This window comes from Chiloscyllium plagiosum, unplaced genomic scaffold (assembly GCF_037043375.1).
Source record: "Chiloscyllium plagiosum isolate Xiang-an unplaced genomic scaffold, Cpla_swu_hap1 HiC_scaffold_42, whole genome shotgun sequence".
Taxonomy (NCBI): domain Eukaryota; kingdom Metazoa; phylum Chordata; class Chondrichthyes; order Orectolobiformes; family Hemiscylliidae; genus Chiloscyllium; species Chiloscyllium plagiosum.
The window spans coordinates 8,958,879-8,983,085 of NW_028270180.1; the positions used below are offsets into that span (position 1 = coordinate 8,958,879).

Below are 24,207 nucleotides of genomic sequence, written 5' to 3' on the forward strand. Positions count from 1 at the left end.
GACTCAAGCCGTACTCCAGAGACTTCCAAACCAGCAATCTTTCCAGCCAAGTGCACTTTTCGATCACATCATTTCAATGCCCCTGACTGACCTCCCCAGTGGATGTGTAAAAGATCCAGGGCATTCTTTCAACAAATAGCAGGGAAGCTTTCCACAAGATCCTGATCAATAATGTGCCCTCAATTAAATTCATGAAAAGGAAAGTCAGGTTGCGCTGTCATTACAATAATGCTGCTAATGGGAGCTAACTATGTACAAATTGTCATGATTGAAATAGTGTCCACACTTCCAAAACATTTAATGACTTGCTAAACATGATGGGACATCCGGAGACAAATCAAGTGAGCATGTGTTGTCAGTTTCAAAAGTAATTTCTATGATACCATGCTGACTGTGCATTGAAGTTTCAGCTATGTTACCATTTCTTGTCACCTTTTTTTTTGATTAGATTAGATTAGATTAGATTACATTACAGTGTGGAAACAGGCCCTTCGGCCCAACAAGTCCACACCGACCCGCCGAAGCGAAGCCCACCCATACCCCTACATTTACCCCTACATTTACCCCTTACCTAACACTACGGGTAATTTAGCATGGCCAATTTACCTGACCCTGCACATCTTTGGACTGTGGGAGGGAACCGGAGCACCCGGAGGAAACCCACGCAGACACGGGGAGAACGTGCAAACTCCACACAGTCAGTCGCCTGAGGCGGGAATTGAACCCGGGTCTCAGGCGCTGTGAGGCAGCAGTGCTAACCACTGTGCCACCGTGCCGCCCACAAAGCAAACCCACACAGATACAGGGAGAATGTGCAAACTCAGCACAGACGGTTGCCTGAGGCTGGAATCGAACCTGGGTCCCTGGTGCTGTGAGGCAGCCGTGCTAACCACTGAGCCACCGTGCTGCCTCTCTACCATTGGCCATCATGTATGAGAGACAGTTACATAACATAATATGGTGACAAGGCCAGTGATAGACGGAAAGACTCCCCTTGTGAAGAAACCAGCGCCTGATGAGAGGCACAGATTTGTATGCTGGTTATCAACATGGGCACTCTGACCATAGACTGGCTTGTATATGAGAAACTGAGAAGGAAATAAAGACTTATGATTTATTCAGCATCTTCCTCCATCTAATTCACACAGCAAGAAACATTTGAATGCAGAAGTTTGTTTTGAATGCTTTTAATTAAGTGAGGAAAAAAAAATTACTGCTTACGATTTACAATATTTTATATTGTAAACCCCCTCCCACCCCCCACCACTGAATATCAGAAGGTTCACTGCAGCTGGATCAATGCCAGAGTCAAAACCTTTCTTCAACACGTGGCCGAAGAAACAATACTTTGTAGGTTCGACATTTTCATGGTGCACAAATTAAAATCAAGAATATTTTTTCAAAGTGGCACAATGGGAAAAAGCAATTAGTATCATGTTACCTACAGAGTAGAACAGGAGCATCCTTGTTTCAATGTCTAATCTGTGTTGAATTAATTGCCCAGAGGCAAGGTGGCAGATCTCCTACCCTTATCATGACAATCACACTCATCTTTCAGTCCTGTGCTAACTGATCTAAACGGGCTCCCAATTCAACAAGAGAATTCTCCTGTTTGCTTTCAAATCTCTTCACGGAATTACCTCATTCCAGTCTGGCCACCTTCAGAGAACTCTGCATTCTGTTTCCAGTTTGCTTGCTTCCACGTCGGTCACTGTGATGAACTCTAAAGTTCAGGGACCAGAGGTTATTCAGGAAGACTTTGTAGGGTCAATAGGGCTGTGTTTGTTGTTTTGTTTCTGGTGCCTTTGTTAATGACAGATGGTCCAACTAGTTTCATCCTCTTTGTTGCCTTTCTAATGGTTAGTACAAGTAGCTTGCTGAGCTATTTCAGAGGGCAGATAAGAGTTAAACACATGTGCTATGAACCTAGAGGTATATATTGGTCAGACGAGGTCAGGATGGCAGTTCCCTTCTCTAAAAGCCAAGAGTAAACCTATGGGTTTTTACAACAATTACAATGGTCATCATTAGACTTTAAGAACAGGTTTTTACTGGATTCAAATTCCAACACGTTCAATAGTGAGATTCAAATCCAGGTCCTCAGAACATAAGCTGGGGGGCTGTCGGTTACCTTTGTTATTATATTTGGCCTCAACATTCCTGATCGAAGGATCAGGAAAGCTCCTAATCTCTACCAAATTGTTTGATATTGCCTCTGTCTATATATCATGTGAAGACATTAGATTTTCTCTGGCTGTAAAGCTTGCAAAATTAAACAATGGGTTGGAGTTAGGGTTAGGGTTAGTGTTTAGGGTTGGAGTTAGAGTTATAGTTGGGGTTAGGGTTAGAGTTAGGGTTGTGTTTAGGGTTAGGGTTCGGCTTTGAGTTGGGTTAGGGAAGGGTAATCCTATTGTAGCAGCTAACATTGTGTTTACTTCCAGTTAATTCTAAACTTAGCTCCAGCATAAATGAAAACCTTATCCATTTTCTCAGCGTATTCATTAATTGAATGTGGGCATTTCTGGGCCGACATTTATTGCCTGTCTCTGATTATCCACAAGGAGATGACTGTGAGCCACTGCAATCCATGTCGTGTAGATATACCCACATTGCTTTATGCTTTTCTGAGACTATGGTGACTTTACCTTTGTCTCATTGAGAGACCTTGAGGTAAATAAATAGTATTTCCGCCTTTAGATTCAAATCTCACTCCAGAACCTGATGTCTGATCATAACACAGTCAAAGAGTTTGATTTGTCAACTTCTAAATCCTTCTAATGCACACCAATGGCAGGTGGTAGGATACCTGCTCAGCCAAGTGTTTAAAAGAACATTAGAACTGCTACCTTCACTATCCATGATTCGGAGATGCCGGTGTTGGACTGGGGTGTACAACGTTAAAAATCACACAACACCAGGTTATAGTACAACAGGTTTAATTGGAAGCACACTAGCTTTCGGAGCGTTGCTCCTTCATCAGGTGACAGTGGGCCCACAACCTGGACTATAACCTGGTGTTGTGTGATTTTTAACTTCACTATCCACATGTGTGTGTGCAACATGAAAGTGAAGGTCAGTGAAATTTTATCGTGCATTTTATAAGCCACTAACACCATAAACATAGAGAGTTCTTTCACTCAGTTTAGAAGGATTAACATGTTGGAAAGGTTTCCAACTTGCACTGCATTGCCCTCTTGTGGTGTAGTGCTGGTGTCCCTGCTTCTAGACCAGCAGACTCAGGTTCAGGTCCTCATTGTTTTAGAGGTGTGTGTGAGACAGCAACTCTGAACAGGTTGATTAGAAGCACTTATTTTTTTGTCAGGAAGCTGAAGAGAAAGGTATGTCAACTAGGAACAGTTAGAGACTGAAGGTGTACACAGCATAACTTACCACAAATCATGGCCCGAACTGCCCCCATTTGTCTTGGCAACCTTCAGATTCACGAATCCAATTTTACCATAAAAGGGGTAAATAGCATGTCAGATAGTAGCAGGATTGTGGCAAAGGTACAAGATAGTTTGCACGTCATAGCTAAGATGTTGTGTTTGGTATTCGACATGAAGGAAAGAGTATGCATTTCTGTAGTGCCTTTCACAGCCTCAAGACAATGGAAAGCACTGTAAGCCAATGAAGTACACTCAAAACGTAGCCACTTGGAAACCTAGCTGCGGGTTTGCACACATCAATCTCCCAGAGATAATGATAAGGTTAATGACCAGATAATTGTTTTTTACAGTGTTAGCTCAGGGTACATAACAGATAGGGAAAAAAGGAACTTTTCTTTGAAATGGCACATTAGAATAATGGCATTGGGATCTACTGAATTCGTGAAAGGTCTAGTGTAGATACAAAGCATTCTTTACTTAACTAATGAACATTAATACATTTACCAAAACAAAACGGTGGCTCAGTGGTTAGCATTACTGCCTCACAACACCTTCCCGGATTTGACTCCAGCCTCAAGTGACTATGTGTGTGGAGTTTGCGCATTCTCCTTGTGTCTGAGTTGGTTTCCTCCCACAGTCTGAAGTTGTGTAGGCTAGGTAGATTAGCCATAGGAAATGCAGGGCTTCGGGGATAGTGTCTGAATGGGATGATGTTTGGAGGGTCAGCGTGGGGCTTGATGGGCCGAATGGTCTGATTCCACGGTTCCATGATTCTAAAAGTTGAATTTATGTTCTGCATTTTGCATCATTCCTTCATCAATAAGATGACCAGTCACCTCACTCCCAGTCTTCATTATCAGGCTGTAATGAGTTGGATGGGTCCCATTGGGATCCTCCTTCAATTACGAGTCCCAGCACCATCAATACTTGTTGCAATGGCATGTTTGAGAACGAAAGTGAGCGTGTAGACTTTCCAAGATCCCATATTCCTGTGACACCCTATACCAAAGACCTGTCAGTCTTTACTGTGATTCAGACAGAATTCATTCCAGAGGTTGCAGATCTGAGGAAGGGTCACCAGACCCGAAACGTTAACGTTGATTTTTCTTCACAGATGATGCCAGACCTGCTGAGCTTTTCCAGCAACTTCTGTTTATGTTCCCAAACTAAACTAGTCCCATGTGTCCCATATCCCTCCAAACCTTTCCTATTCATGAACTTATCCAAATGTCATTCAAACATAAATGTACCTGCATTCACTTCCTCTAGCAGTTCGTTCCAGACATGACGCACTCTCTGTGTAAAGAAAATTGTCCCCCATGTCTTTTTTAAATCTTCCTCCTCTCATCTTAAAAATACAACCCCTTGTTTTGAGCCTCCACAACCTAGGGAAAAGACTCTCGTCATTCATCTCATCAGTGCTCCTCATGATTTTATAAACCCGTGCAGACATAGGGAGAATGCGCAGACTCCATAGTCACCTAAGGTTGGATCAAACCTGGGACCCTGATTTTATAAACCTCAACCTCCTATGCTCCAGTGAAAAATATCCTTGTCTTTCCAGTTTATTTTTATATCTCAAATCTTCCATTCCCAGCAACATCCTGGTAAATTTTTTTGATTAGTTTACATACAGAGTGGAAACAGGCCCTTCGGCCCAACAAGTCCACACCGACCCTCCGAAGAGTAACCCACCCAGACCCATTTCCCTCTAACTAATGTACCTAACCTATGGGAAATTTAGCATGGCCAACTCAGCTGACCTGCACATCTTTGGACTGTGGGAGGAAACCAGAGCACCCACAGGAAACCCACACTGACACAGGGAGAACGTGGAAACTCCACACAGTCAGCCGAGGCTGGAATCAAACCTGGGACCTTGGTGCTGTGAGGCAGCAATGCTAACCATTGAGCCACCCAGTCTTATGGCCCAAAGCTTTTCTAAACTCTCTCTAGTTTAATAATATCCTCCCTAAAACAGGATGACCAGAACTGGGCACAGTATTCCAGAAGAGGCCTCAATACAGAGGAACCTCGATTATCTGAACGAGATAAGCGGGCAGTATTTCGTTTGGATAAATTGATTATTTGGATAATCAATTTGGCCTTAAACAAGGGAAGCCATACTGTGCTCTATCAGAGAGTTTGTTAAAATCTATAATTTTGATGAGTCTGCTATTTAAACAAACTAATCTTTGCATTCTGCAAATCGCAGGTTAAACTGAGAAGGACTGAACCCCTACCGTCGCATAAATATATGAAATCCCAGCATTAAACAAGGTCCCAAACAGCTTCTGCAGTCACAAGAGCATTTATCAGTTTCTGCTGAACTCAGTGTTGTGATAGAAAGACAGAAGCACCACCTCATGCATGTGTTTAATTTCTCAGACACTTTTGTCATGGCCGGCCTGGTAAAGTGATGGGAACAAAGCACTTATTTTTACAAAGGGCTGTGTAACAACCCTGGCGTAAAAAATATCCAGTCGCTATTGTTTGAGGTGCTCGTGTTTCTTTGTTTTTGCCAGTGTTTTCACATATTTTTCAATACAGGTGATCTGAATTCACTTAACTGTTTGATGTAACATTTTTATGGGGCCTTGAGACCTTGTTCAGATGATGCGAAATTCGGATAATTGATATGCGGATAATTGAGGTGCAACAGTACCCTCCTGCTCTGTTACCCTTGGATTCTATTTCTGGTCTTATGACCACCCCAACTTCGCGACCCAGATGGGCAGAGTGTACTGGAAATCAAGGATCGTCACAAGTATGAATTTGATGAATTTAATCACTAGGATGCTTAATGCCTGCCTGTGACCAGTATTTAAGATAAAAGCAACTCACACCAGGTTTCATTAATGAAGAAGAAAACAAAGCCTTTTGCTTATGGGAAATGGTCATCTTAATTCCAGATTTATATTGAATTCAAATTCCACCATCTACTGTGGCAGGATTTGAATCCAGGTCCCCAGAACATTACGTGGATCTCAGGATTAACAATCCAGCCATAATACCACTAGGAAAACACCACCCCTTCCACGCTGAGTATTCCCCTGTGTCGCTGGGCGGGTTTGGTAAGATCGAATATTAATGAGGTGACTTGGACCAACAGCACTGAGCTTCACACAGCGCTAATCACTGTCGTGTGGCAATGTTCCACTGCCCAGCGAGAATCTCTCCGCGCTGCGTAAAAGATGGAGTGAGATGACCAGCCTCACTGAACTTTTCATCTGATTCTGCACACCCCTCCAATCCCTCCATAGCCCCCAACACTCAGACCCTTAAACAATTCTGACCTTTATCTCTATTCTCCTCAGCTGTGGATTTGAACCTTCCGCAATTTTCCATTTTATTTCACGCAATGTAAGTGCCCATATCCAGTGAAAACCTCTTCCCTGCGCAAAGAAACTTTAACAGTCAGCAGTAATTTAGTCATAATTTTAACTTGAGCTGACTTGTAGCAGGAGTTGGCATTGTGGATGCAATATTGGTCCATTGCACCACCATCTGGTGAGAGCCCTGCACTGAAACTGCTGGGTGACAGGTTGTAACATTCAGTCCAAACATACTCACCATGTTCTCTGGGAACATCAGGTCAAACAGCAACTCTGTCAACCTGCAGCACAGGCCCTAGCTTCAATCAAATTCCTGATAGCTTTGGCTTTGAAAAATGATAGTGATGGCGCCTCACATTCCCAGAGTTTGAGATCATTGGTGCTATGAATTTTCTGAACTTAGCACTGAGTGGGAGCACTGTAATGTTATCATTGTGCAGTGTCTGACCCCAAGCATGTGGACGCTTGAATTCGATGGAAGACCAACACTGAACACTCTGACAAAACCCTTCTAACAAAGGGTCACTCAACCTGAAATGTTAACTGATTTCTCTCCACAGATGCTGCCAGTCCCGCTGAGCCTGTCCAGCAATTTCCGTTTTTCTTCCTGATCATTCTGAAATTGATAGTCTTCACAAAATTGATACAACACGTGGAGAGGCCATTCGGCCCACTGTGTCTGCACCTGGTCTCCAATTCATTTAATGCAACTTGGTTGCCTTCTCCTAATAACCCTGCGTATTCTCAAATAACAGCCTAACTCCCTCTTGAATGCCCTTTGTGTCTGTGTCACACTCTTGGGTGCAGCTTACCCACTTGCTGCATGACAAAGTATTTCCTCAGGTCCCCAATACCTCAATTTCCATTTACTGTATATCTGGGTCATCCTGTTCCCAATTAACTGAGAACAGTTTCTCCCCACCCACTAGACCATTAGAATTTTGATTCCCTCCACCAAATCCCCTCTGAGCCCTCACTATTGCAAGGGAAAATGCCAGTCCCAACTTCTCCAATCTCTGTCAGAGAGTCATATAGATATACAGCACGGAAACAGACCTTTCAGTCCAACTTGTCCAGGCCAACCAGATATCCTGAGCTAATCCAGTCCCATTTGCCAGCACTTGGCCCATATCCCTCTAAACCCTTGCTATTCATATACCCATCCAGATGCCTTGGACATGTTGTGATTCTACCAGCCTCCACAACTTTTTTCTGTCAGCTCATTCCATACACGTACCACCCTCTGCATGAAAAAGTTGCCCCTTGGGTCCCTTTCAAATTTTTTCCCTCTCATCTTAAACTTATTCCCTCTAGTTTTGGACTCCCCTAGCTGGGAAAAGACCTTGGCTATTCACCCTATTTATATCTCTCATGATCTTATAAACCTCTATAAGGTCACCCATCAGCCTCTGATGCTCCAGGGAAAATAGCCCTAATCTATTAGCCTATCCATGTAGCTCAAATCCTCCAACCCTGGCAACATTCTTGTAAATCTTTTCTGCACGCTTTAACAAGATCTTTTCTATAGCGGGGAGACCAGAATTGCGAAAGTGGCCTAACCAATATCCTATACAGATTCAACATGATCTCCCACCTCCTGTACTCAATGCAATGACCAATAAAAGCAATAGTGCCAAACATCTTGTTCACTATCCTGTCTCCACCTTCAAGGAACTATGAACCTTCACTCCAAGGTCTCTTTGTTCAGTAAATCTCCCCAGAACTTTACCTTTAAGTGTGTAAGTTCTGCCCTAATTTGCCTTAGCAAAATGCAATATCTTATTTAACTGTTCCTGCTATTGCCATCGCCACGGGAACCCTGTTCCTGCTACTGCTGTCACTATGATACCCTGTACATGCTATTGCCGTCACCATGGGGATGCTGTTCCCGCTATTGCCATCGCCACGGGGACCCTGTTCCTGCTGCTGCTGCCACCGTGGGAACCCTGATCAGTTATCCAAACAATCAGTTGTCCAAAAAAAAGTCCCACCAGTATCGTTCAGATAATTGAGGTTGTTCTGTATACAGCAACTACATCTCAACTAGAGCAATCCCACAAACAGCAATGTCTGTCTAATCATAAGAGCTATAAGACTATAAGAAATAAGTCAGCCATTCAACCCCTCAAGTCTGCTCAGGCATTCAATAGGATCATTAGCTGAGTTGATATTCTTCAATGTTCCTGCCCCTTCCCGGTAACTGATCAAGAATCAGTATCCCCTTCAATCTCATCCTTAAATATGCACAAAGACTCTGCCCTCACATCTCTCTGTGGCAAGATGTTCCAAAGACTCCGAGAGTAGATATTCCTCCTCATCTCAGTCTTAAATTGGTGTCCCTTTATTCTGAGACTGTGCCCTCTGCTCCTACACTCTCCCTTGAGGGGAAACATCCTCTCAGAATTCATCCTGTCAATTCCCTTCAAAACCCTTTATGTTTCAATGAGATCATCTCCCATTCCTCTAAACCTCAGTAGAGCCCCCAAGGCATCTAGCCTTTGCTCATAAGACAATCTCTCCAGACCAGAGATCATCTTAGTGAACCTTCCCAGAATTGCCTCCAATGAAGTGATACATTTCCTTAAATGAGGGGACAAAACTGCTCACAATACTCCAGACGTGGTCTCACCGGTGCCTTGTACAGTTGCAGTCAGACTTCTCAACTCTTATATTCCAACCTCCTTGAAATAAGGGCCAACATTCCCACTCACCTGCTGCATCTCTGTGTGAGCACGGTGAAGTTAAAGGAGGAAGTCCCCAAGAAGAATTGAAACATTTAACTGTTTCTTTCTCCACAGATGCTGCCAAGCCTGAGTTTCTCCAGCACATCCTTTTCTCGTTAAGATCCACAGTACTTTGCGTCGATTTAAGCTTTTTAAAATCTCTCTCCTTTCACCTTAAAAATCTGCCCCTGGTCTTGAAATCCTCCATCCTAGGGAAAAGACACCTACAATTAACTCTATCTATACCCCCCCATGATTATATAAACTTCTATAAGGTCACCCCTCCTATGCTCCAGTGTGAAAAATCCCAGCCTATCTAGCCTCTCCTTATAACTCAGATACTCCCATCCCGGTAACATCTTTGTTAATCTTTCCTGCACCCTTTCCAATTTAATAATACCTTTCCTCAAGCAGGGTGACTAGAATTCTATGCACTTCTTCAGTCATTTATAATACAGCTCTGTTTGAGTGTTTGCTCTTCATAATTGCCTGTCATGTTACCCATATTACGTAAACATCAAAAGTACCATATTGGCTTTAAAGCTCTTTTGGATATTCCAATGTTCATGAAGCACTGCATTGATATAGCATCTCTCACAGCCATAAGATGTCCCAAATGCTTCACAGCCAATTAAATACTCTTGATGGGCAGTTGCTGAAACATAGCAGCAAACATGTGCACAGCAAAATCCCATAAGTGGCAAATACAGTAGTGACAAGCTGATTTGCATGCTGTGATGTTGATTGAGGGATAAATATTGGCCAGGCCATAGGGCATTAAAGAACACGCAATTGGAGAAGCTTTTCAATTTTTAATGTGATGTTGGTCGCATTCACGGTTCAGTGGTTTGCACTACTGTCTCACAGTGCCGGGGATCTGGGTTCAATCCCATCTTTGGGTGATTATCTGTGTGGAGCTTGCACATTCTCCCCATGTCTGCGTGGGTTTTCTCTGGGTGCTCCGGTTTCCTCCCACAGTCCAAAGATGTGCAGGTCAGGTGGATTGAACATGCTGAATTGCCCACAGCGTCCAGGGATAGGTGAACAAACCATGGGAAATGTGAGATCACAGGGATACAGTAGGTCTGGATGGGATACTCTTTGGAGTGGACTTGATGGGCTGAATGGCTTGCTTCTACACTGTATTGATTCTATGAATACAAAATAGCATTTGCTTGCTCCAAACTCTTTGACAACCAAGGCTCTACTGTTTTGAGAGAAGGAGTAGAGCCCTCACCAATTCATTTTCTGTCTCTGGAGTCTCAGGTCCACAGTTGGCCATTGGAAGAAGTTCTTTCACATCAGCTTGAGCATATTGTCAGACTGAAGCTGGTGGGATAGAAAATCAATGAGCTGGAGCCCATTTACTCAGCTAACTTGAAGGGCTGAATGGCCTCTTTTCGTGTGGTAACTTTTCTATGATCTGGTTTGTGTGGGCATCTTCTTTTCTTCTCCCCAGGAGAGTTCTCACTCACAGCTGCGTGACCTTCCCAAGGCCAAAATCACTACAAACAACTAACCGTCACCAGTGAAAACATCCATGTGGCCAATTCAATATTGACATGAAAAGCTAATTGAGGGCAATGAAGACTATCAAAAGTGAAGAGGAGGTAGTGAGAGAGGGAAGGGACTGAATCAAAATGGAGTTGGAGAGCGAGGCAAAGACCGGTACGTCCCATGTGATGCCCATCTCTCTCTCTCTAAAGGCATCAAGAACATTGATGGACACTGTGTGCTCCCTCTCCAAGGATATCCAGGCATTAACATAACTGCGGAAGAGGCATAGGGAATCGGCAGATTATGATTCCCTCCTCAGCTCGCTGTCCTGGACCTGTTTATAGCCGGCCTGGCTCGTATGTGCTTTAGAGATGGAAATGTGTTGCTGGAAAAGCGCAGCAGGTCAGGCAGCATCTAGGGAACAGGAGAATCGACGTTTCAGGCATTAGCCCTTCTTCAGGAATGAGGAAAGTTGGTCCAGCAGGCTAAGATAAAAGATAGGGAGGAGGGACTTGGGGGAGGTGGGGGTGCGTCGGAAATGTGATAGGTGGAAAGAGGTCAAGGTGAGGGTGATAGGTCAGACTGGGGTGGGGGCGGAGAGGTCGGGAAGAAGATTGCAGGTTAGGAAGGCGGTGCTGAATTTGATGGATTTGACTGAGACAGGCTGGGGGGAGGGGAAATGAGGAAACTGGTGAAATCCGAGTTCATCCCTTGTGGTTGGAGGGTTCCTAGCCGGAAGATGAGGCGTTCTTCCTCCAACCGTCGTTTTGCTGTGGTCTGACGATGGAGGAGTCCAAAGACCTGCATATCCTTGGTGGAGTGGGAGGGGGAATTGAAATGTTGAGCTACAGGGTGGTTGGGTTGGTTGGTCCAGGTTTCCCAGAGGTGTTCCCTGAAACGCTCCGCAAGTAGGCGGCCAGTCTCCCCAATATAGAGGAGGCCACATCGGGTGCAAAGGATGCAATAGATGATATGTGTGGAGGTACAGGTGAATCTGTGGCGGATATGGAAGTTTCCTTTGGGGCCTTGGAGGGAGGTGAGGGGGGAGGTGTGGGCGCAAGTCTTGCACCTCCTGCGGTTGCAGGGGAAGGTGCCGGGAGTGGAGGTTGGGTTGGTGGGGGCTGTGGATCTGACGAGGGAGTCACGGAGGGAGTGGTCTTTACGGAATGCTGATAGGGGAGGGGAGGGAAATATATCCTTGGTGATGGGGTCCGTTTGGAGGTGGTGGAAATGGCGGCGGATGATGCGCTGTACATGGAGGTTAGTGGGGTGGTAGGTGAGGACCAGTGGGGTTCTGTCCTGGTGGCGGTTGGAGGGGCGGGGTTCAAGGGCGGAGGATCGGGAAGTGGAAGAGATGCGGTGGAGGGCATCGTCGACCACGTCGGGGGGGAAATTGCGGTCCTTGAAGAAGGAGGCCATCTGGGATGTGCGTTTTTGGAACTGGTCCTCCTGGGAGCAGATGCGGCGGAGTCGAAGGAATTGGGAGAATGGGATGGTGTTTTTACAGGGGGCAGGGTGGGAGGAGGTGTAGTCCAGGTAGCTGTGGGAGTCGGTTGGTTTGTAGTAGATGTCCGTGTTGATTCGGTCGCCTGAGATAGAAATAGAAAGGTCGAGGAAGGGGAGGGAGGAATCTGAGACTGTCCAGGTGAATTTGAGGTCGGCTAGGAACCCTCCAACCACAAGGGATGAACTCGGATTTCACCAGTTTCCTCATTTCCCCTCCCCCCAGCCTGTCTCAGTCAAATCCATCAAATTCAGCACCGCCTCCCTAACCTGCAATCTTCTTCCCGACCTCTCCGCCCCCACCCCAGTCTGACCTATCACCCTCACCTTGACCTCTTTCCACCTATCACATTTCCGACGCCCCCCCCTCCCCCAAGTCCCTCCTCCCTATCTTTTATCTTAGCCTGCTGGACCAACTTTCCTCATTCCTGAAGAAGGGCTAATGCCCGAAACGTCGATTCTCCTGTTCCCTAGATGCTGCCTGACCTGCTGCGCTTTTCCAGCAACACATTTCCATCTCTGATCTCCAGCATCTGCAGACCTCACTTTCTCCTCGTATGTGCTTTAGTCCTGTGTTACAATAGGATTATAGGATGTTATTGGCCCTTAACCCTTACTGGAGCTGTCGGACACTGCAGCTTCTGGGCATGCCAGGGCAGCTAAGAATGAACAATAAAAAAAAAATTGACATGATACTGAGCAAAGTGAAGCCTAACGCCGAGGTACCCACCCACGCTAATGATATGTGCACAATTATCCACTGGTCAGTGGACGACCCCTGAATGATTACGACTGAAGGTGCACCCTGCACATCAGAAAAAGAAGCAACTTTCTCGGGGCACTCTAGTTGTCCGGGTCACATTTCAACATGACTTTGATTCCCACTCCTTTCTTTGTGGTTTCAAACGCTTCGAGAGCCTCTTCCAGGGGAAAGCGATGAGTGATCAAAGGTTTCACATCAATACGCTTTGAAGCCAACATATCGATTGCCACTGGCCACCTGAAGTGACAGGAATGAGAAGAGAAAGGAGGATAACTGTAATCATTCAAGTCATGGTTTTTACTTGTCAATAGTCTTCCACATCCACCTTTTATATTTTTGACTGCCATTCAGTGTTATAGTGAAATAATCATTTCAAGTTGTCTGGCACCTTCAAAAGTAAAGATACATGTCCGGGAACACCTCACGTATTCATCAGGAAAGGAGAGACACTTGATAGAAACTCTGTGCCTTGCTGTCATCAGGACAAATGCAAGAATATCAAATTTCAAACATTCAGGAATAAAGGGAGCTCATTGGTTAGCAACCTGACTCCGACTGGCTGAGGCAATGGGCAACCTGCAGAGTTCCCAAGCTCCTGTCTAATTCTTTAGAATCCCTACAGTGTGAATGCAGGCTATTTGGTCCATCGATTCCACACCAACCCTCCCAAAAGCATCTCAACCAGCTCCCTACTCTATCCCTGGAACCCTGCGTTTCCCATGGTTAACCCACCTAGACCTGCGCATCCCTGGACACTGTGGGCAAATTAGCATGGTCAACCCACCCAACCCGCCCATCTTTCTGACTGTGGGAGGAAACCAGAGCACCTGGTGGAAACCCACACAGACGCAGAGAGAATGTACAAACTCCATTTAGACAGTTACCTAAAGCTGGGATTGAACCCAGGTCCTTGGTGTTGTGAGGCAGCAGTGCTAACCACTGAGCCACCATGCAGGGTTCTGATTGACTACGACTACAACTACTACTAATGAAAAATCAGCATGAATTCTGAGATTTCCACTGAACCCATAATATTCAGTCAAGTGAATTCAGGAGTTTTACAATAATTTTTTTTTAAAGTACTTACGTGTTACAATATCTGAAAACTCCCCTGATATCCACTTCTCGGACTAACAGATCTAACAAGGGGATGTTTGCTGAAGGTTGGCCTAACCCGACAAGAACCAACACACCTCCAGACTTGGTCGCCTAAGGAAACACGTGAAATAGTTGGAATAAACAATAGACATTCATTCACAATTTCAGGCAGTCATAGATTCACCTGTCAAAATTCCTGTCCTAAAATTCTGCAGTTTGTGATAGTAGCCAAGGATTTAATAAAACAAAAGCACTTTCTCAGTCAAGATGTCACCACCAATCCTCTTTGTGATCAAATCAATCACAAATTCTGATTTAGTATATATACAGTAAAAGTTGCACTACCTTGGAGATCCCTTCTCTGGGGTTGTACAAGGTAATCATTTTGGAATATGAAAGGTAAAGTTGCCATAGTCTTCGATGTCCTTAGGGTGACCCCTTCATTAGAGAGAGACGATTGGTTGTGGTTTAGCCTGAGATTTGGGGAGATGTTGAGAAGCAGATTCCTTCACAGTCACCTCAGCCTCCCAGCATCCACTCTGTCACAGAGTCATAGAGATGTACAACATGGAAACAGACCCTTTGGTCCAAACCGTCAATGCTGACCAAAGATATTTGGTCGGCATGGAGGGGTTGGACCAAAGGGTCTGTTTCCATGCTGTACATCTCTATGACTAATCTAGTCCCACCTGCCAGCACCCAGCCCATATCCCTCCAAAGCCTTCCTATTCATATACCCATCAAATGCCTTTTAAATGTTGCAATTGTACCAGCCTCCACCACTTCCTCTGGCAGCTCATTCCATACACGTACCACCCTCTGCGTGAAAAAGTTGCCCCTGAGGTCTCTTTTATATCTTTCCCCTCTCACCCTAAACATATGCCCTCTAGTTCTGGATTCCCCCACCCCAGGAAAAATACTTTGTCTATTTATCCTATCCATGCCCCACATAACTTTGTAAACCTCTATAAGGTCACCCCATAGCCTCCGATGCTCCAGGGACCCTTCCTCAAGATCTTATATGTTTCAATAAGATCACCTCTCATTCTTCTGAACTCTGACAGGTACAGGCACAAACTGCTCAACCTTTCCTCTTAAGACAAGCCCCTTCCCCCTCTTGGAATCAGTCATGTGAAGTTTCTCTTGAACAGCTTCTCGTGCATTTATAATCTTTGTTTAAAATTATTCAACTATCTAACCTGTCAGTGTCAGCTATACCAGTTCCATACTTACATAAACACCACCTTGGACACATAGCTCTGCTCCAGTGCATTCAATGGATATATCTGGCATAGCTCCACCTAGGATCTGCTTCACCTTCTGACCCAGTTCCTGGGGTGTCATATTCTGCTCGACTGCGATTGTGAAACTGGCTCCCATCTGCTTTGCCTTTTCCAGTCTTTTCAGTGATAAATCTGAAACGTTAGAATTACATGTGTGGCAATATTAATCATAGTGCTCAATGGTTTAATAGATCTGTGTTTGATTGAAAAAAGCTGAAAGGACTGCGGATACTGGAAATCAGAAACAAAAACAGAATTTGCTGGAAAAGCTCAGCAGATCTGGCAGTATCTGTGGAGAGAAAGCAGAATTAACATTTTGGTTCCAGTGACCTTTCCTTAGAATAGCATGTTCCTCAAACCCTATGTTTGATTGCATTGGTCTAGTCACTGGTCTGTGTTGCGATGTTGAGGTGCTGGTGTTGCACTGGGATGGACAAAGTCAAAAGTTACATGACACCAGGCTATAGTCCAACAGGTTTATTTAAAGTCACAAGTTCTTGGAACACTGCTTCTTCATCAGGTGATTTTAAATATGCAGGAAACTCAATTATCCAAAGAACACAGGTGGAGAGTATTTCGTTCGGTTAATTGAATGCTGGATAATCGATGCCGGATAACGTAGTTAGCCACACATCGGGACCTTGTGATCTTGTTTGGATGATCCAAAGCTCGGTTAATCGAATGCCGGATAATTGAGGTTCCTCTGTAAACCTGCTGGATTATAACCTGGTGTCCTGTGACTTCTGACCTGATCTACATTTATTGTACTAGATTTTTTAACCCTCTAGGTGGAGCTAGAGAGCTTAAGTAGCTGACACCACAGTAAAGGTTCTTCCTTTCCCGCCGAACCCCATCACGAAGGCCTCAAAGCCCTCCGCTTCTTCCTTTCCTGCCAAACCCCATCATGAAGGCCTCAAAGCCCTCCGCTTCTTCCTTTCCCGCCGATCCAACCAGTACCCTTCCACTGACACCCTCCTTCGACTGACTGAACTGGTCCTCACCCTGAACAACTTTTCTTTCCAATCCTCCTCCTTCCTCCAAACCAAAAGAGTAGCCATGGGCACCCGCATGGGCCCCAGCTATGCCTGCCTCTTTGTTGGATATGTGGAACAGTCCATCTTCCGCAGCTACACTGGCATCACACCCACCTTTTCCTCCGCTACATTGATGACTGTATCGGCGCTACCTCGTGCTCCCACAAGGACGTTGAACAGTTCATCCACTTTACTAATACCTTCCACCCCAACCTCAAATTTACCTGGACTGTCTCAGACTCCTCCCTCCTCCTCCTAGACCTCTCCATTTCTATCTCGGGCGACCGACTCAACACAGACATTTACTATAAACCGACTGACTCCCATAGCTACCTAGATTACACCTCCTCCCACCCTGCCCCCTGTAAAAACGCCATCCCATATTTCCAATTCCTTCGCCTCCACCGCATCTGCTCCCAGGAGGACCAATTCCAATACTGAACAACCCAGATGGCCTCCTTCTTCAAAGACGGCAATTTCCCCTCAGATGTGGTTGACGTTGCTCTCCACCACATCTCCTCCATTCCCACTCCTCCGCCCCTCCAATCGCCACCAGGACAGAACCCCACTGGTCCTCACCTACCATCCCACCAACCTCCAGATACATCGTATCATCCTTCGTCATTTCCGCCACCTCCAAACAGACCCCACCACCAAGGATATATTTTCCTCCCCTTCCCATCGGCGTTCCGTAAAGACCACTCCCTCCGCAACTCCCTCATCAGATCCACACCCCCACCAACCCAACCTCCACTCCCGGCACCTTCCCCTGCAACCGCAAGAAATGCAAAACTTGCGCCCACACCTCCCCCCCTCACTTCCTTCCAAGGCCCCAAGGGATCCTTCCATATCCATCACAAATTCACCTGCACCTCCACACACATCATTTACTGCATCCGCTGCACCTGCACCCGATGTGGCCTCTACATTGGGGAGACAGGCCGCCTACTTGCGGAACGTTTCAGAGAACACCTCTGGGACACCCGCACCAACCAACCCAACCGCCCTGTGGCTGAACACTTCAACTCCCCCTCCCACTCCACCAAGGACATGCAGGTCCTTGGCCTCCTCCATCGCCAGACCATGGCAACACGACGCCTGGAGGAAGAGCGCCTCATCTTCCACCTAGGAACCCTCCAACCACAAGGGATGAATGCAGATTTCTCCAGCTTCCTCATTTCCCCTCCCCCCACCTTATCTCAGTCCAACCCTCGGACTCAGCACCGCCTTCTTGACCTGCAATCTTCTTCCCGACCTCTCCGCCCCCACCCCCTCTCCGGCCTATCACCCTCACCTTAACCTCCTTCCACCTATCGCATTCCCAACGCCCCTCCCCCAAGTCCCTCCTCCCTACCTTTTATCTTAGCCTGCTTGGCACACCCTCCTCATTCCTGAAGAAGGGCTTATGCCTGAAACGTCGATTCTCCTGCTCCTTGGATGCTGCCTGACCTGCTGCACTTTTCCAGCAACACATTTTTCAGCTCTAAAGGTTCTTGAACCTGGCTTGAGAGAGTGTGTGTAGAAATTTTGTAATTACTAAGACATTTTGAAGTCAAGAAAATTACCCTGTTGCAGAAGTAGAGCAAGAGTCACCTCAGCATTGTTCAGTGGTATAACACATGCAACAAACACATGACATTAATGGTAAATAAAAGACTGAAGTTTTGCGATAACTAAGACCAACTCTGTCAGAATGGAGAAAATGTCAACATCAAAGAAACTGAGTCTCAGGGAAAAAAAACCCTGAGGTGCTACAGGAGAATGTTTTCAGATCCTGCACAGACAAAAAGACACTGAGGAAGTTCTGGCAACAGTTGGAGAATAGAGGAACAGTACATAATGTCAAAGAGAGAGGGAGGGAGGAATACAATACTTCAGTCATATACTTAGACAGCTATAGAAGGTGATGGAAAAAACTCAGAGAAGGTAGTTGGGGAGGGTGAGGAAATGGACTGAATGCAGACAGTAAAAGGACAGCATAAGATAGACAGCTAAGGCAGTCAATTCATAGAATCAGAGAACCCCTACAGAATGGAAGAAGGCCATTTGGCCCATCGGGTCCGCACTGACTCTTTGTAGGGCAACCTACCCCCCCAGACCCACTCCCCGTAACTCCACATTTACCATGGCTACTCCACCGAGCCTGTATTTTCGTGGACACTATGAGCAATTTAAAATGGCCAATCTACATAACCTGCACATTTTTGCACAGTGGGAGGAAACCCACGCAGACACGGAGAGAATGTGCAAACTCCACAGAGACAGTCGCCCAAGGCTGGAATTGAATCCAGGTCCTGGTGCTGTTGGCAGCAGTGCTAACCATCGAGCCATCGTGCTGCCAATTACCTGGGGAGTCAACACCAATGAATAAATTACAGAAAGACAATTGGTCTATAGCAGAGCGAGTTCTGCTTTTGGTCACAATACTGCTCACATGATTAATGAGAGATGGAGGAGGTCGTGATTTAGTGCTAATGGTTCTGGGCTAATAATCTAGAGGCCAGAGTTAATTCTCTGGGGACAAGAGTTCAAATTCTACCAGGGCAGTGGGTGGAATTTAAATTCAACTAATAAAAGCTGGAATTGAAAGCTAATCTCCGAGATGGTGACTATGACACTATCATAGATTTTGGTAAAATCCCATCCTAATGTCCTTGAGGGAAGGACATCAGCCATCCTTAACTGGTCTGGCTTGCATGTGACTCCAGACCCACTGCAATATGGTTTGGCTAACGTGATGCCACTGTTTAAAAAAGGTGGCAAGGACAAACCAGGGAACTATAGACCGGTGAGCCTGATGTTGGTAGTGGGCAAGTTGTTGGAGAGAACCATGAGGGACAGGAAGTACATGTATTTGGAAAGGCAAGGACTGATTAGGGATAGTCAACATGGCTTTGTGCGTGGGAAATTATATCTCACAAACTTGATTGAGTTTTTTGACTTAGTAACAAAGAAGACTGATGAGGGTAGAGCGGTAGATGTGATCTATATGGACTTCAGTCAGGCGTTCGACAAGGTTCCCCATGGGAGACTGATTAGCAAGGTTAGATCTCATGGAATACATGGAGAACTAGCTATTTGGATACAGAACTGGCTCAAAGGTAGAAGACAGAGGGTGGTGGTGGAGGGTTGTTTTTCAGACTAGAGGCCTGTGACCAGTGGAGCGCCACAAGAATCTGTGCTGGGTCCACTACTTTTCGTCATTTATATAAATGACTCCGATATGAGTTTAGATGTATAATTAGTAAGTTTGCAGATGACACCAGAATTGGAGGTGTAGTGGACAGCGAAGAAGGTTACCTTGAATTACAACGGGATCTTTATCAGATGAGCCAATGGGCCGAGAAGTGGCAGATAGAGTTTAATTTAGATAAATGCAAGGTGCTGCTTTTTCAAAAGCAAATCTTAACAGGACTTATACACTTAATAGTCAGGTCCTTTCCTGAAAAAAGAGACCTTGGAGTGCAGGTTCATAGCTCCTTGAAAGAAGAGTCACAGGTAGATAGGATAGTGAAGAAGGCGTCTGGCATGTTTTCCTTTATTAGTCAGGGTATTGAGTACAGGAGTTGGGAGGTCATGTTGCAGTTGTACAGGACAGTGGTTCGGCCACTTTTGGAATATTGTTTGCAATTCTGGTCTCCTTCCTATCGGAAGGATATTGTGAAATTTGAAAGGGTTCAGAAAAGATTTACAAGAATGTTGCTAGGGTTGGAGGATTTGAGCTATAGGGAGAGGTTGAATAGGCTGGGGCTGTTTTCCCTGGAGCGTTAGAGGCTGAAGGGTGACCTTATAGAGGTTTATAAAATCATGAGGGTCATGGATAGGGTAAATAGACAAGGTCTTTTCCCTGAGGTGGGAAAGTCCAGAACTAGAGGGTTTAGGGTGAGAGGGGAAAGATATAAAAGAGACCTAAGAGGCAACTTTTTCACACAGAGGTTGGTACATGTATGGAATGAGCTGCCAGAGGAAGTGGTGGAGGCTGGTACAATTGCAATATTTAAAAGGCATCTGGATGGGTATATGAATAGGAAGGGTTTGGAGGGATATGGGCCGGGTGCTGGCAGGTGGGACTCGATTGGGTTGGGATATCTGGTCAGCATGGACAGGTTGGACCGAAGGGTCTGTTTCCATGCTGTACATCTCTATGACTCTATGACTCTATAAACACACCTAAACAGAGACTAATGAACCTAAAGGATCCATTAGATACTGTCAGCAAAACTAATGTCATTTACAAGATACCATGCAAGAACTGTAAAAAACACTATGTTGGACAATCTAGCAGGAAACTTGTCAGTAGGATACATGAACACCAACTGGCCACCAAAAGACACAACCCACTATCATTAGTTTCCATACAAAAAAGGACACCATTTTGACTGGGACAACACACACATCCTATGACAGGCAAAACAAAAACACGCACGAGAATTCCTCGAGGCATGGCATTCTAACCAGAACTCCCATTAATAAACACATCGACTTTGATCCTATCTACCTTCTTTTGAAAAAAAGAACAGGAAATCAAATCACCAACCTTAAGAAACCAAGACCTATAAATAGAGAGGCGGGACATACCACCAGCACTTCACCAGAGACTCTCATTGATGATGTTACCTAGTCATGGTGACGAAACGTCTGAAAACAAATCTTCAAGCTCAGCGAGCTAACTTTACATACTTATGTATATATATGTCATAGGAAGGATATCATTAAGCTGGAGAGGGTTCAGAAGATGTTTACCAGGATGTTGCCAGGAATGGAGGGTTTGAGATAGGGAAGAGGCTGAATAGGCTGGGACTTTTCACTGGAGTGTAGAAGGTTGAGGGATGACCTTAGACAAGTTCATAAACTTCTGTAGCATTGGTACAGTGGCTGGCACTGCTGCCTCACAGCGCCAGGGATCCAGGTTCGATTCCAGCCTTATGCAACTGTCTGTGTGGAGTTTGCATATTCTCCCCATGTCTGCGTGGGTTTCCTCTGGGTGCTCTGGTTTCTTCTCACAGTCCAAAGATATGCAGGTTTGGTGGATTAACAGTGGGAAACACAGAGTTACAGTGGGGGAGGTGGGTCTGAACGGGCTGCTCTTTGGAGGATTGGTGTGGATTTGATGGGCCAAATTCTGTAGGGATTCTATGGTTCTCATAAAATCGTGAGGTATATAGATGAGAGGAACAGCAGGTGTCTTTTCCCTAGGTTGGGGGACTTCAAGACTAGAGGGCATCTTATTAAGGTGAGAAGTGAAAGATTTAAAAAAGACACAAGGAGCAATTCTTTTACACAGAGAATGGTTCATGTGTGGAATGAATTTCCTGCGGAAGTGGTGGATGTGGATACAGTTGCAATGTTTAAAAGACATTTGGATAAGTAAATGAATAAGAAATGTTTGGAGGGATATGGGCCAAGCTCAGGCAGGCGGGATTACGTTTAGCTTAGTTTGGGATTACATTCGGCATGGACTGGTTGGACCGAAGGATCTGTTTCTGTGCTGTATGACTCCAAGATGTGACATACTTTAAAAGAATAAATATGAAGCTGGCATGAGGGAAAAGGGCACATCTGTCATTGCTTTCTCAGACAGCCAGCACAGGTATGGCAGGCCGAAAAGCCTTCTTCTGGCCTACAAAATGTTAAAGCAGAGAAACCCGGAAGGAGTTTCAAAAGACAATTTCTCTGCCTGAAGTGAAAATAGCAAATAAGGAATTAGAAGGAGGCAGCGTAGAGATAAACTAAAATTACATACACTATTGGATTTTAACTTTAATTTTCTCCTGTGTGCAGGCACAGATTTGTGAGCCATTTAATCGATTATATCCATTTCAGGTTTGATATCGCCAAAGGTAATGCTGACATGTTAACAATGCATTGATTCTGGATTGAGAATACATTATTCAGTACTCAAAGTTAAGCAGCATGCGAAACAAACAACTTACCACAGATCACAATCTGAGACGCTCCCATGGACTTGGAAACCAGCAGATTCACGAGTCCAATTGGCCCTTTCACAAAAAACAAGATGTTTGTGAGAAAAAACCCTGGACAGGTACAAGGCAAAGCGACGGAGTAAAGTTCTCTTAGTGCTGGCCTGCACTCTGTAGGAGCGAGCCTTTGAGAACTGGGACACAATGCCCTCAACTCTCTGATGAATGGCTTTCTCTGGTACTAAGCTTGACAACCATTTGCAAAGAATTACTCAACAGACATGACGGAAATTCTGCAACTTCTGCATAAACGAAACCAAAACATTTACGGAATTTAGGCATAATCTGATTTTTCTTTCTGCGAATTATCTTTACACCTCACTGACTCCTCAACAAAGTGCGATCAAGTGCGTCCCTCCCAGACTACAGGAGGCATGTGAATTTGTTGAAAACTCCGAATGCTTCTTTTGCTGCTTTACTGCAATGCCAAGTTGTATTGATTTGATATCTGTAATGTATTAAAACGCTCCCAGATACTTCATGTCATAAGACATGTTGGAGGAATAACACCTCATCTTCCGCCTGGACAGCTGACATACCGGGAGGACTCAACACGGAGTTCTCCAATTCCAAATAATCTCCCTTCCCATCCCCAGACTCCCTTCCCAGTCCCTCTCCCTCCTACCACTCCTGCCTGCCAACAACCAGATTCATTCCTCCCATTGGCCAACCAGGTCGTACCCTCTACCTGTCTTCACCTATCCCCCTCTCCCCCACCACCCCTTTTATCTGCAGCTTCCCCCACGCCCATCCGGAGTCCTGAAGAAGGGTTACACCCGAAACGTTGACATCTCCACCTCCTAATGCTGCCTGGCTTGCTGTGTTCCTCCAGCCTCTTGCTTGTCCAGCTTGGATTCCAGCATCTGCAGTTTTTTGGTCTCATTTCGTAAAAGCATTGTAAATTCAAAACATGACACCAAGGCATATAAGGGAAAGTGTTCAGAAGATTGTTCAAAGGCAGTTCGGGATAGGCAGTATGCTGACTTTGACAACCCAAGAGAGAAAAATGAAAACAAAATGATTGTGACTCATCTTCTACCTCTCCACTTTCCTGTTCACCTCCATATCGGGGATTTAGTCTATGCCAGTCTTAATTATGTCAACAATGGAGTATACACAACTCCCTGGGATACAAAATACCAAAGGTTCACAGCCCTTTGAGCGGAGGAAGATTTCCTCATCTCAATTAGGCAGGTCATTCAGCCCCTCAAGCCAGTTCCACCATTCGATGAGATTGTGGCTGAGCTGTGGTCTAACTCCCTATACCAGCCTTGGCCCATATCCCTTCATACCTTTGCTCAACAAAAATTTATCCATTTCAGTTCTGAAGGTTCTTTATCTGGAGACTGAGCCCCATGTCCTAGTTTCCCCAGCAGGTGAAAATAACCTCTCAGCTTTTACTCTTCAGAATCCCTACATTTCAGCGAGTGGCTCAGTGGTTAGCACTACTGCCTCACAGCGCCATGAACCTGGGTTTCACTCCACCCTCGGGCAACTGTCTGTGTGGAGTTAGCACATTCTCCCCATGTCTGCTTGGGTTTCCTCCGGGTGCTCCGGTTTCCTCCCACTGTCCAAAGATGTGCGAGTTCGGTGGATTGGCCATG

The 24,207-nt window shown here is 45.3% G+C and overlaps 1 protein-coding gene across 4 annotated transcripts in view; it reads right to left on the reverse strand.

Annotated features, from left to right (window-relative positions):
* Positions 1-12,928: 12,928 nt before the first annotated feature.
* The window catches only part of LOC122542493 (sorbitol dehydrogenase-like), a 37,542-nt gene continuing 26,263 nt past the window's right edge, over positions 12,929-24,207 (reverse strand). For all 4 annotated transcript variants that reach the window (XM_043680269.2, XM_087982181.1, XM_087982180.1 and 1 more), the window contains 4 exons: positions 22,556-22,621; positions 15,539-15,720; positions 14,295-14,416; positions 12,929-13,444 (listed from right to left, as the gene is read on the reverse strand). In XM_043680269.2, coding sequence (XP_043536204.2) covers positions 13,288-13,444; positions 14,295-14,416; positions 15,539-15,720; positions 22,556-22,621 — 527 coding nt within the window. In that variant the 3' untranslated portion in view covers positions 12,929-13,287. The remainder of the gene's footprint in view (positions 13,445-14,294; positions 14,417-15,538; positions 15,721-22,555; positions 22,622-24,207) is intronic.